Below are 15,043 nucleotides of genomic sequence, written 5' to 3'. Positions count from 1 at the left end.
GGAATTGTAGACAGCTTATTTCTGGTCAGGTCAGTATAGAATAGTAGCCAGATTGCCTCGACTCTTCTTCTCAGCGTCATTACTTGGAAGAAATCATAGAAAAGCCTAAGGCCAAAACTCACCTTTCTGTGTTCAGAGAAGGGAAGCAAGGATCAGAGTAGACAAGACAACACACAGTTCTTACTGCCTCTGCCATGTCCAGGAGAGCTGTCATCTCTACATGGAATAGAATAAGGCAGCAATACCTTTCTGTTTCTATTAGAGTATACATTCTTGGATATATCTTTGTCTGCTTTAATTTTTAATACTGATGAAATTACCTGGTATAGCATAACCACTGATGTTTGTTGAGTGTGGTAGAAGACAGTATAAACGATGATTTGTTCTAAAAAAAAATGAACATCGAATCAAATGTGAATTTATTTGACCTTAGTTCATAAACATGTATTTATTTTTGTTATCTTGGAGTGTTTACTTAAAAGTTACAGCTTCCCAAATGTTCCTGTTTGTTCCTGATATTTCCCAAAGAAATGGAGTACAGAAGGAGCCTTCAAATTTTTTGCTGCTTAACTGTTTTAAAAAGAATTAAATGAAGAATGACACATACCCCTTTAGAAATCTAAAAGAGATGATTTTGCATAATTAGCGATTCGTTTTCTTAAAGCTTAATAAAAGAGGGGCAGCTAAACAATTAATTACTCATGTTTAATTTATGACCAATTTATGCAAATATTACTTATAATTAGAAATGTATAAGATAAGTACATACTTCAAATTCAAATGTGGGAAGATGAGCTACGTTATCTTGCAGCTAATTCTCAGAGGTTATTACATACCTTTTTCTTCTCTAGGGCTTCAGTGGATGAAACTGCTTCCTAGTATTGGAGGAGGTCTGTTACACACTCCTGTTATTACCGAGAAGTAGCTTAAGCAAAGAAAATCAGATTCATTCTATTTCAAGAGAGGAGAGATTTGTTCAGCCTCTGCCTCTCTAACTATGACTGATCATATGACTGTATTTCTTTGTATTTTCAGCTTTATGTGGTGGAGATGTTCGAGGGCCTAGTGGAACAATCTTATCACCTGGTTACCCGGAATTTTATCCAAATTCTCTGAATTGTACATGGACTGTTGATGTAACTCATGGAAAAGGTAATTTGCCTCATGCAATGGTAATTGGACTATCTTCTGAATTTTCATTGCACCTATTTTTATGTCATTGTCCTTTGCAATGTCATTTTGCATGAGCAAAAACAGATCAGTACTAAAATATGCTAACACAAAATCCAGTTTGAGTTACCGCAGCAGAGGATTATATTTACTTATCCATAGTATTATAATATGCTTATGTTTCTACCAGAATGGTAATGTAAGAGATATTTATTTTCTTTTGATGTATTAAGCTAATGTTATTTGGAATTTTCATATCAACAAAATCTGAAACAGGATGGCTTTTTGTCTCCGGTATAGTGTTAAGAGGTTGATTTCAAAAGTTCAAAAGGGAATAGGAAGATGATCTGAAGTGCTGAGTCGATTGTAAAGCAAACATAGCATGTTTATAAACATTGTTTTTAACATGTTTATGATTATTTATTATAATTATATTCTTCATATGAATTTATAACCATTCTAGAAATACTCATGTCTCGGTCTTCTATCAGAACTGCAGACATTTTTCACATAATTGATTGAGAGTATAAAATTGTACTGTACATGTGGCAGATGTTAATAAATGTCATTTGAACCAATAAATGAAAGGCCCTGTAGAACTAAATATGGTTCATTCATGCGATACAACCAAACTAATAAAGTAGCAATAGATGTGATTAAGGCAGCACCTTAGTGGGAAAATGGTCATCCTAACATATAAAAACAAAAATGGATTAAAATTATTTACCTACAGATTTCTATGTGCTAATCTTTTAAAAAGAGTGAATTTATTCATTTTAAAAACTGCTTTGGGGAAGTAGTTTTTCTTTTAGCTCTGTTGTTAAATTGTTACTATCAGTTTTTACTATTATAGCATACTTACTGATATTACTGTAGAAAATCTTTAAAAAGATCCTAGCAAGGAAAAGATGCTATTACAATTTTTAAAATTAAAGCTTATGTTTAATACATTTGAAGTCACTGCATTCTTGCAAATGAAATTTGCCTTTATTAAAATTATACATCATTTTATTGAGGGTGAGGATTATATTGGGGTTATTATTGTAATGGAATTAAATATTATTGAGAAAAAAAGTTAAAATGAGTATTCTGGTACTGAACGGAAGGAACGAAGTAGAAGACTTTGTAAACTGTGCTTTTTGTTCTCTGTAATGCAAGACCTCTTTGCTGGAAGTTAACCAGAGCATCCTATTATTCCAGCGTGCAGTGGATTAATGGAGTTTAAAATAAGCTTTCTTGTATTATATAAGAAAATGGAGGGCCACATACTGCTTGCTATGTAAATAGAGGTTTAATTAACACTTAAGGTTTTGCATCTTCACAGGTTGCAAGTGTTAATTAAATCTGTATTTACATGGCAAGAAATGCAGATTTAGACGCTTTTCTTTAAGAGCCAACAAAATTTGTTGGAAGTACAACTATTCCAAAGTGTAACCAAAGTTATGTGAAGGATAATCTCTTAAAGTTGGGAGACACTGTCAAGGTAATACAGTCCAGCCTCTCACCCAGTACACCAGTTTCTTTCTATAGTGTTCCAGAAATATGATAAACTGGCCTGATATTGACAGTTGTGTTGATGACAAGCTTATTCCTTAAGAAAACTTGCTCAATTTTTGTATGGTTGTAATTGTTTGAAAATTATTCTGCCACTGTTATCCCTGTTCTGCCCTTTGGAGTTAGACAAAACAAACAAAACAAACACACAAAAATAACCTAATCCTTTCTCCACCCTAACTCTGCAATATACCAAGTCACTATTCTGTGCCCATCATGCCTTTCATGTCTGCTACCCCCAGTCCCTTATGCCAGCTTTTTTGGTCCCAGACTTTCCATCAATTCTTTATTGTAAGATATTTTTATTGTCATCACCATTCTAACTACCTTTGTCTGGATGTGTTCCAGTGTATTGATATCTAGGGATATCAATGTCCCTCGATAGTGTATTTTCCCAGCACAAAACAGGGTATGGCATTATTTAACTCCACAAAGTATTTTCATTAGTGAAGCCTGTACATATTTGTTTTTATTAACTTTTTTGCTGTCATGTCATAGCACTAATTTAAGTCCAAATTTTATATTTGTGCAGTTTTTTTTTTCTATCTTCAGTGCAAGACTTTTTTTTTTTTTTAGAGTTGATGTTACCAAGAATCAGTGGACCTTTCAAATGTCTTGTGAAGTAGTGTAGGTGTTACTTGCATTTTAGAGACAAGAATCTGAAGTCACTAAAGGTTATTTATTTACACTCAAAGCCACAGTGCCTGTGAAAATTGGACAAGGAACTTGAATTTACATCCTATGACTACACATCAATTGCTCTTTTTCTGAAACCACATTACCTCCCTGCCTGTATCTATATATTTCATTGTCAGGTATGCGTCTTCATCATGACTCTTCATAATCCTGCTTTGTATTTGTTTGTTGTTTGTTTTGCTTACATCTCTTCTACTTACTTAACCTTGAACTGACCCTTTAACCTTTATCCTGATTCAATAGCCATACTGAAGGGCAGTTCAGGCTTTTATATTTACCCCTCTTATATTTTCTCATATTAATTTTTATCTGGAGTTTTGTGAGATTATTTTGAAACAATTTACATTTCATTTATATTTACATATACAGTCAGAGTTTTCTTAAATAAGCATGATCATTAAGACTTTAGTGGTTTATAAAAATCTTAACAGATCTAAGTATCTAAATATTTAAGTTCTAAGAAACTTCAGATATATCATCAGTAACCTCTTCACCACTTAACACTAAGTCAGGGTGATTGAATACATACAGTTGTTTCAAATTCAGTTAACAGTAGTATCGTTTAGCCTGTATTGCTCCTGTTTACAATGACACCAGAAGAAATTTTCCTTAAATATATTGCAGAAATCAAGATGCTAATTATATATTCTAGTCTACTAGAGATCTGGGTGGAGGGGACTGCATTAAAAACAAAACAAAAAACCTTAGGCTTTTAAAGGTGGAATTGTCCTTAGATAAAGCATAGTCTAGTCCAATCCTATAAATTTAAAGATTGGGAAAAAGACACTCACTAGTTCGTATAGCACCCTCAGTGTCATAGTTGGTAGCATGACTACAACTGAAACCTAGATATTCAGGATATTTTGATTTTAAGCCCAAATCTTTTCACAGAGGTGTGGGACAGTAATTGCCCTCATAGGGCTTCCTAAATGATCATTTTTATGAGAAGATACCATGATGTTGAAACCACTGACTTTTTCCCACTATTTCTCAAATACCTACTGCCCTATTAAGATTGTGTGTCCTTACCTATCTGCCCCTTCTTCCTGAAATGTCTATCCTGGAGCTGCTTCTCCACGAAATTCTGCTCAATTTTGAAGATCATTATCTTCAGCAGCCTCTGCTGACCTTTTTAACAAGTTGGCTACTTCTATTTCTTTGCGCCTGTACTGCCTTGTCTATACTCTGCTATACTGACTTAATCACCTTCAGAGCACTTAGCAGAATGTTTGAACTGTTGGTGTAGGTTTGCTTTTCCCTCAGATAGACCAGGAGTTATTTACAGTCTTCTGAATCTTTACATTCCATAATGCCTAGAGTATAGTAGATTCTTAGTATCATTTCCTTACTTAAATTCATTGACCTTTGGCAGAATTTTGTACAGTAGTGAAAACATTTTATTGTTTAAACCATCATCTGATAAACAGAAGTTTCCTTTTATAAGGTGGCTGGCTAGGACTGAGTAATAAAAAAAAATCAGGTCTCATGTTGGACAATAACAATCGCTAAGAGCTGCTGAGCACTTCTGTGCAAAGCACTGGACCCAGTCATTCCCATATATCATCTCATTTAAACTTAAAGTCACCCCTAGAAACTCATTTTACAAATAAAGGAAGTAAGGCTTGGAAAGGCAATGTTATACTCAACAGCGGGCTTCTTAGAAGCACCATGATCCAACAGAATTTTTAATTTTCCCACATACTAATAACGTGTATATCAGAATAAATACATTTTTCTAAAAATATATAAATTATATGCAGAACAACATGTTTCTTGTCTTTTACCCATCTACTCTCTTATTCTCTACCTTTTGTTTGCTTTATTATACAATAAAAATCAAATTGACTTACCTGAATTTCCACTCTTACATTGTTTTGTAAACGTAGATAACAGTTAATCTAGATGACAGAGCATCTTCTTCTTGCCATATCTACACTGCATTCTTATTTGCACCTAGCTAGTGTCAATTACCACTTTTATACTGAAGAACATTTGAAAGACTAACTCAATTTCTGGACTCCTTCTAAAAGGGCTCTTCTATTCCTGCTCATTGTGGAGAGGGAAAAAAAAAACCCGTCACATTTTGAAAAAGAGTTTGAAAAATAGTATTTTTGTACATTTCTAATATTTTCCAAGTCCAAATCACTGGTCCATTATGCAGTAATAACCTTGTCTTATGATTGCCTATGTTTTCAGTGTATTTGTTTGGTTTCATTTTATATCTTTTGTTTGCTTGCTTTTTAAAAAACAATGACGATTTGAAGGATTTTGAATTAAATTCAATGAATAATGTTAAAGAATGTTACTTACCATACTCTGGGTTTTTGATTTCTTTAACAAATATTTTGATGATTATTATTTTTTTTTGGTTACGTTAAAAAAAAAACGTACTTCAGGGGAAAGATGAATGTGGTAGTCTGTCTTTATTTCACTTAATATCTTGTCCATAGTATGAGGGGTGTGTGTGCATGTGTATGTGTAATTGTTAGTCTTTAACATCTGTTCTAGGCAGCATCATTAAAAACTCATGTGAGATGGGGTGCCTGAGTGGCTCAGTGAGTTAAGCGTCTGCCTTCGGCATGGGTCATGGTCGCGGAGTCCCAGTTTTGAGCCCCATATCAGGCTCTCTGCCCAGGGGGAGTCTGCTTCTCCCCCTCTGATCCTCCCCCTCTTTTTTGTTCTCTCTCTCTCACCCTCTCTCTCAAATAAATAAATAAAATTTCTTTAAAAAAAAAAAAAAACCCTCATCGAGACCACAATGCAATGCCACACCACACTCACCAGAATGGAACAAATGACAAAAATTTTAAAAAATCAAGCACTGACAAAGATAAAAAGCAACCAGATTTGGCAATGGAAATGTAAATTGGCATAGCCACTTTGCGAAGCAGTATCTATTGAAGCTACTGCTAATGACCTATAATGGTTCATGACCCAGTAATTCCACTCCTAGATATTCCCCGACAGAAACGTATATTCCTCAGAAGACATACTTGAGTACTCACGGCACCATCTACATTCACACTGAAACACAAAGCACCAAAGTGACCGTCACATGTTGAACACATACATGGATGTGGTGTATTTGCAAAATGAAATGCTATACTATATATCGCTGAAAATAAGCAACTAACAACCACACACAAAAACAGAAATGGATCTCACATAGCTAATGTTGAGTAAAACTCAGACCCAACAGAGTATATGTTATATGAATCCATTACATAAACTACAAAACATTTACATAAGGTAACAAAATTAGCCTGTGCTACTAGAAATTGAGCAAGTGGTTAAAATGAAGTGATAGAAAAGTTTCACAAAAGAGGCTCTGTGCTCTGTAATGTTGTATCTATTGATTCAGATTCTGTTTGCAAAGATAAGTTTACTTTGTGAAATTTCAGCGATCTGAACAATTATGTGTGTAATTTTCAGTATATTATGTACACAGGTTGAAGTGTGTGAAAAATAAATAATCATATTCATTTAAAAAACAGTTCCTCCTTGTGCCTGCTTTATATTTCTCTTCTAGAGTTAAGCATTTTTGGAAGTTGGGTGTTATATTACTAAGCACTGTTTTTGTGTTTGAGGAGATTGCAGAAGGAAATGAAGGAGGTATGTCAAGTGTTTGCCAGAAAGCTGCACTGCTATTATAAATAAAGCATCTGAATTTCCCTTGAAATTTTCAGAAAACTCAGGTGATATCTTTTCAGGCATTGATTTTTAAATTTTATTTCCAAGGGGTTTCCAAAATATGACTCGCTACGTGTCTTGTAAGGAAACTAGGAGGAAAAAAGAAAAGATTTTATTAGATGACACATTTGGAATACTTTATAGAAGTGCTTTTCATTTACAGAGAATTTAACTACAAGGGGAGTCCTGGCTTTAGTTACTTGGGTAACTCTCTGTGTTTTATAGATATGCTTTGTGAGTCTGATTTTCTTCTTTTTCTTGATAGGTGTGCAGTTCAACTTTCACACCTTCCATTTGGAAGACCATCACGACTATTTACTAATCACAGAAAATGGTAGTTTTACGCAACCACTGGCACGCCTTACTGGTTCAGAACTTCCTTCAACAATCAATGCTGGTCTCTATGGAAATTTCAGAGCTCAACTGCGCTTCATTTCCGATTTTTCAATATCATATGAAGGATTCAATATTACATTCTCTGGTAAGAAAATAAATTTAAAAAGCTTTAGTAAGAACAAGTCAATTTTTATTTTTTTAAAGATTTTATTTATTTGTTTGTCAGAGAAGAGAGAGAGAGCACAAGCGGGGGGCAGCAGGCAGAGGCAGAGGGAGAAGCAGGCTCCCTGCTGAGCAAGGAAACCTATGTGGAGCACCATGCAGGGCTGGATCCCAGGACCCTGGGATCATGACCTGAGCAGAAGGCAGACACTTAACTGACCGAGCCACACAGGCATCCCAGAAAAAGTCAGTTTTTAAAGTATGACAGAACAGAGAGGGAAAAATAACAGAAAAGATGAAAAAGAAAAAAAGCAAATAAATACCTGTCAACCAATTTTAAGGAAAGTTTGAAATACCTTGAAGATTGTCTGTAGTAGTACATTAAAGGAGACCTTTAAAGAAAAGCAAAAAATAGGGGCTCTTGGGTGGCTCAGTCCTTAAGCGTCTGCCTTCAGCTCAGGGCGTGATCCTGGTGTTCTGAGATCAAGCCCCACATTGGGCTCGTCCGCTAGGAGCCTGCTTCTTCCTCTCCCACTCCCCCTGCTTGTGTTCCCTCTCTCACTGGCTGTCTATCTCTGTCAAATAAATAAATAAAATCTTCTTTTTTTAAAAAAGCAAAAAGTTAAAAAATTGGCTAAAAATCTACTCTAAGTAACAGAGGGCAACACTAGTTAAAATGCTTAGTGAACTTAAAATGGAAATTCAAAGATATATTTTAAAGTTTTAATTAAACTCAAATGAATGTGAGTGAGTGATATTCTAGCTTTATGTGTCTTGGCCAAGGCATAGTTTATAGGCCAAGATTAAGGTAAACTTAATCTAGTAATTTGGAAATAGATGATCTAGAAAAAATTAATGTGGTTATCCCTCTATTCTAGAATAACCTCATTAGAACAACATTATAATTTGGATTCCAGGGGAAAAAACATTTATACAACCAAAGTGAATAAAATGTTTTTGTATCAGTTACAGTTCTGCTTTCTAGTTGAGTGGAATAATGAGGCAAGTAGTTATTTCTTAATACGGAAACAAATTAATAAGTAAATCTTATGTCCACTTGTTAACATTTAAGTTATAATATTATAATTATATGTGTTTATTTTTATGTAATTTATATATATATATATATAAAATCATACAAATGCTGCCCTTGTTTTCAGTTCTTACTCTAGTATTTGCATGAAAATACTTGCCTTCTAAAATAATGAATAGCATATGAGCATAATCAGCTTTAACCTAGAATGTTAAAAGTATGTCCAAATAAATGTTTTAAACAATAAAATAATAGCTCATCAACATGGAACAATTCCTTTTGTTCTCCCTTGTAATTACAAGGTAAGTGCATGCTCTGAGAATAGTTTTAGCTAAGCTACTTCTTAGGATGGTGTATAAATTATAATATTGTTGTTTAATCAACTGTACTCTCTTATACCCTGAAGAGCATTTAGCTGTTCATTTTCTAGGTGTTCATTCATTGCTTGGAGAAATTTTCTCGTATAAATCTATAATATAACAATTTTCAGTGTATGGGCACTTCAGTCTTACATAAACCATTCCTTTGAAGTCTTGTTTTTTCCAGAATATGGATTAATTGAACTCCTTGTAGATGAGAGGCACAGAGCCTTTGTCATTTAGATTAAAACCATTAAGTAAAATGCATTTCAAAAGTGCAAATGATTTCATCCAAAATGTTATTTTGTGTTTGAAAATATGCATCTATTATGCTACTATTATAAGTCAAAATTGGTGAAATGGAAATATTTTTAATGTAGAAGAAAGAATATGAGATAAATAGCTACATTTTCAATTTATGACTCAGAAGGTGACATTTTCTTATCTATATGGAATTTCACACATAAAAGTACTCATTAAGTTATTCGATCTTTCACAAAGGAAGAAAAGTATGTGTGTCATTAGTATGTTCCCATAATTATACGTATCGTCACTTTTTAAATGTCTAACTAAACCCAGTAGCATCCAGTTTGCAAACAATAGCAAAATGCCCATAAACGTGAATACTATCATTTTCTTTGTCCTCCTCTCCATTTCTTTTACAGAATATAACCTCGAACCTTGTGAAGATCCTGGAATTCCTCAATATGGTAACCGAATTGGGTTCAACTTTGGGGTTGGTGACACTCTGACCTTCTCGTGCTCATCAGGTTACCGACTGGAAGGGATGTCAGAGATCATCTGTCTTGGTGGTGGCCGACGAGTGTGGAGTGCGCCTCTGCCAAGGTGTGTGGGTACGTGGTCAGCTGCTTTCATTTGCTTGTATGTGTAGTCACTGTCCTTGGAGTTGCATGGTTCTACACCCTTCGTTCTTTTATAATCTGTTGAATTTCTTCATTTATTTCGTATTAGTTTTTTCAATTTTTTTTTTCCACTTGGCAATCTGGTGTACCTCAGTTAACTTCTCAACTGCTCCATTTAAGCAACCATGCTTCTAAATTTCTTTTCAGATGATGTCAATAAGGAATCAATAGACATATAAATAGATGATAGCTAGCTAGCTAGGTAGATAGATAATCATATTTTCAGAGCTTAGAGAAAATTTTATTCTTATATTCTGTTGATAGATGATTTCCTATGACTTATTTTTCCTTGATTTTCCTATGATTGAAGTTTTGGCAATATTTTATAATTTAGGGTGCACATTAATGAAAGATGACTATGAAGGAAAATGTGTAAAATAAATAATGGGTAATTTAAGGACTGTCGAGGCACGTATTGGACTCAATATGTATAATCAACAAAAATGAATCTGTTATGATAGATGAATTAAGATGGCAATACATTTTATGTTGTGAAATAAAGAGTAACAATAATTAAAGTATTGCAAGTTCAGAACACCATCCCAGCCTTTGGAAAAGAGTGTTTTAGCTGATAAAAAGAAAAAAAATAAAATTCTGTAGGGAAGAATGAAGGACTTTTGATTAAGACTAAATCATTTCCTATTTAAAGTAGGAAATAAGGAGGCAAAAATTTCTTCAGGTCATTAGTCATTCAATGGTTGTCAGTACTTGTTTTTATGACAGAACAAGATACAAATGGTCATTTTATAATTATTTTATAAAGCTGTTAAAACTCTCAAAAGCATTTAATTTGAATTTACTTTAATTGTAAATTTAATTGTAGGTCACAGATCTGTGTAAGTTTAATATGCTACAAAATCAGGCAAATTGTTAGAGATTTGATCTGTGGTTCAAGACCTTGTCTTTTCTGTGGGAGCAGAGTGCCCTGCAGATGAAAATGAGAATGAGCAGATGCCCTCTGTGACTTACTCAATGTATTATCCAGTATATAAAATGTGGGTATTCCTGTGGATCCCCAAATCAAGTAAAAAAATATGATCTTCCAGGTTAATGTGGGTCTGAAAGCTTTTATAGTAATGAGATTGTTTTCACAGCCTCTGTGGGTTATATAACGGACAGGATGATATATAACAGATGAAATTTCTTTTTAAAATCCTAGGCTTTTATAGAAATATCATGAGCAGCCAGAGGCTTGAAGTTGGGAGGAGAGGAGCAGTCACACTCTCAGAGCTGCTTTTTCAGGAAGCTGTATAGAATGCAATTTTTCTGGGGTTTTTGTTTTGTTTTGTATTTTTTTTTCCTGATATTACCAGATTTTGAATTCCTCTCTTTACCTGAATTGCCCCCATTTCCATTTTTGCTTGATGTGCATATTTTCAAAGCCCAGTTAATGAGAACCTTGGGAATAATTCAAGGGAGGGCTATTGAGTGTTTGGGCTTAGATGGTGGCCACTTGATATTGGGTTAATTCATTTTTCTAAACTTCATTTTTCTCATCTGTACAATGGTTACAGCAGTAGTACCTAGTTCATTGTTATGAGTTAGTTATGAGGATTAAACTAATTAGCCATGCCAGTCAGACCTAATTTAATCCCTGAAATATAGGAAGGATTCAGAATTTAGATGTTATTATAACTCTTATTATATTGAGTATAATCTGGTATCTATCCAGCCTATGAATCTAGTTTATAAAACCAATTATAGCAGGGAATGAATTCCATTTTATAAAACACTAACATTTATTGAGGGTCTACTAGGTTCTTTCATATATAGTTATCTCATTTAATCCGTACTATAATTCTGCCCCCCCACCACCGTTTTTCATCAGAAGAAACTGAGCCTTAGAGATTTTAAATAACTTTCCCAAGATCATCAAGGTTATAAGTGGCAGAACCATGTTTTGTATGAAGTTTTTCATATTCTAAAATCCAGCTTTTTCTTACTAGATGGTTTTTATCTCAAAAAGGGTTAGGGGAAGGTGAATTTTGAAGGATTCTGTAAGGACTCTTAAGTCAGAGTTAATTAATATTTTCTCTCAAAGTACCAAATACATACCAGGCTGTTACACAGATTAAGAAATTGTTTGCATGTAGATTTTTAAGGTTTAGTTCATATTTACAATAAATTTTAATAAATAGATTTATGAAAATCTGACTTTGCCAAAAAATTAAGTTAGTTTTTGTTTCATCAATGTATTTCTTTCAGACTAGGTTTATTTGTGCCTAAATCTTTAATGGGAAGGATGAAATAAAATCACCCGGTGGACAAATTTAGAAAGCAAATTATTGCCATGGGGATTTTCCCCCCATTTTCAAATTAGCTGTGCATGCTTTTAAGCTTATTGAAATTTACAATTAAGGCTATTGACTTTAACAAATTACACTGTAAGTATACATTTAAGTGACCAGATGCAGAGTAATATTCTTTCAAATGTAATGGCTTTCAAAATTTTACTTCTCCAGTTTTCTTTAAACTTTTCTTCACTACCTTGCCTATGCTTTAAAATAAATATATTCCTTTCTTGTATTGCTGGTTCCATATATGCATATGTAGATATTTCTTACTTTGTTATCTTTTCAAAGTTCACAGTCTTTAGTCACATAAAATGCAAATTATTTGTAAGCATTCATATGAACAGACCCAATTTTAGCAATTCTAGCTTATTTGGACAGTTTTTATTTCTTTTTAGATTTTTTTGTACTTTTCATTTTATGTATCTCTAATGCCAATTCTCTAGTCCATACTTGCTTAAAAGCCATTATTTAGTCTTTAGCATTACCAACTTTGTAGAAAGCTCATGTTATAGATAGTGGCCAAATTATGAGTAGATTGTATTCCAAAAGTTTGCTTCTGTTTCAGCTTTTTGGAATCTAGATGGTCTTTCTCTGGCACAAGGTTGCAAACGATGGATGCTTTCCCAGAACAAACCATACATGAGGTTTTAAATTTTATGTCAAGTATAAAGCTAATACTAACATTTACCAAAATGACTTATGTATACATAGGTTCTTACATAGGTTATATAAGAAGGTGTCTAACTCTTTGGACAATAAGGCAACTGATATTCAAAACTAATTACAGAAACTTTTTGTTTATATGCTTAATTTTGACTGTTTAGTATATAAATTGGTTGGTGTCTTTCAGTTTCTGTTGATAGAATTTGGTGAAAATTATCTTAATTCTGGGTATTAGACAAGGAATAGATAACATTTTCATCGAAACAATTTTTCTGAGTAACCTCTAGATTTATGTTTTAAGGTAATATTTTAACAAACTATTATAAAATATAATAACAGCATAATGTGGTCTTTACAATCTATAAAGGATTGTATCATGTAGCGTCTTATTCCAAAAATCCTTCACCACTGTGAAAGTAGACTTAGCATAACTGTTTTATCAGGGAAGTGACAATGTCTATAAAAAACACAAACTTAGGAGCAGAGCCATGATTGTCACAATGTTCTGAGTCCCAGGCTTGTGCTCTATTCAGAATAGCACACTGCTGTCTTTAACTGGAGGTTTCAATAAAGTTGGGAGAAAATCTGGTCTTCATTATAGTTGATATGTGGCTTCAGGGAACTCCTTGTATTGTCCCCTATTTTAATCAGAGAAAACTTCTTTGACCAGGACCCATTTTTCAGGGATTACTTAAGTGCAGGGAAATTTGTAGAGCAAGAGAAGAATCTTGATAGAAACTCAAAACATAACACTCAGAAGCAGGAGTTTTTCTCCCCAAGAGGTGGCCTCCATTGCAGGCATATAGATAACTTCAGCCTTTCCTAAGCTGACCTTTGGGAAGTTGTTCAGATCTCTTTCCTGACAAGTTTTCTCAAATGCAAAATATTGATAATCATACCTATAGTGCAAAATAGCATATAGCTCTAAGCAATGAAAGACACGTAAATCACCCAATGCACTGCTCAACACATGACAGTCCCTCAACAAACCTGTGCTATCAGTAGCTAAGGGTTTCACACATATAATCTTATTTACTATTTAATGATCAAGATGAAAGTTTTATCTTAAAAACACACACATATCTGTAACTATGTTTTACATTTTGGAAGAGATAAAAATAATCAGCAGATAAAATGATATTTCAGTGAAGACATTTTATATTTAAGTGATTATCCTGGAAAGCTGTGTTTCTATGGAAATGGATAATCTGGTCACCTTTTTAAGTGGCCAAAAGGAAAGAAAGAAAGAAAGAAAGAAAGAAAGAAAGAAAGAAAGAGAAAGAAAAAGTATAAGAGAATTGATTACTTTGAAAATAAGAAACACTGCTCTGTTTTTGGCCAATAAATGAGTACCTGATTTCCTTTCCTAAAGTTCACATTACAAAAAACATTGGTATTCCCATTGTCATCTTTCTAAATCAAGAAAAAACTTGCATATCTGTATTCAGGCTCCAAATATACCAGAAATCATGCCAGGTCATGTTGCAAATAAACAAGGAGCTAATGAAAGAACATATTGTTTTGGAAAGTAGATTAGCAAGTTCAGTGTCAGTAATGACTTGTCTTTAGGCAGGAGTCCACACATTTTAGGAAACCCACACATTTTGAAGTCGATTTAAAAACATTAATTCATTCATCCTCATAGTCCCCCATTTAACACATCTACTTCTGTTTCTAATTTTACTTGTCATTGAATTTTTTATCTGACCTTGGACAAGTAAGAACATCTCTCTTTAATCATAAGTCAAATGAGAAAAATGATAACTCTGTATTATACATCTACATATTTTTCTCACTTTTCTGACTTTTTAGATGATATATGCTGATGTTATTTAGTTTAAAAATGAATGTTAACAGTAGGGGAAACAGGGTGCAGCATATATGGGACCTCTTTACTATCACGGTAACATCTCTGTAAATCTAGAAAAATCTTAACATTAAAAAATATAAAAATTAAAAAAACGGGTAAAACGTATTTGAAGAGGTGATTTATCTTTGAACAAATTCTGTATATTTCATGTCAGTCTGCAAGCTCTCTATGCTAAAATTATATACATCAGATAACTATATACGTATATCAGATAGGACTGATTTATCAAGTTAGTCAGCATTGTGGCTATATAGCTATGTAGAAAGCAAATTAGTATTAAGAGACTTGCCTTG

General features: G+C 33.5%; 1 protein-coding gene across 3 annotated transcripts in view; it reads left to right on the top strand.

The window, feature by feature from the left end:
- The window catches only part of CSMD3 (CUB and Sushi multiple domains 3), a 1,143,082-nt gene that overhangs the window by 780,612 nt on the left and 347,427 nt on the right, over positions 1-15,043 (top strand). For all 3 annotated transcript variants that reach the window (XM_026495547.4, XM_026495546.4, XM_026495545.4), the window contains 3 exons: positions 1,036-1,152; positions 7,376-7,591; positions 9,666-9,854. In XM_026495547.4, the coding sequence (XP_026351332.2) occupies positions 1,036-1,152; positions 7,376-7,591; positions 9,666-9,854 (522 nt within the window). The remainder of the gene's footprint in view (positions 1-1,035; positions 1,153-7,375; positions 7,592-9,665; positions 9,855-15,043) is intronic.

This window comes from Ursus arctos, unplaced genomic scaffold (assembly GCF_023065955.2).
Source record: "Ursus arctos isolate Adak ecotype North America unplaced genomic scaffold, UrsArc2.0 scaffold_6, whole genome shotgun sequence".
Classification (NCBI taxonomy): Eukaryota; Metazoa; Chordata; class Mammalia; order Carnivora; family Ursidae; genus Ursus; species Ursus arctos.
This window is presented reverse-complemented; position numbering and strand designations above follow the sequence as displayed.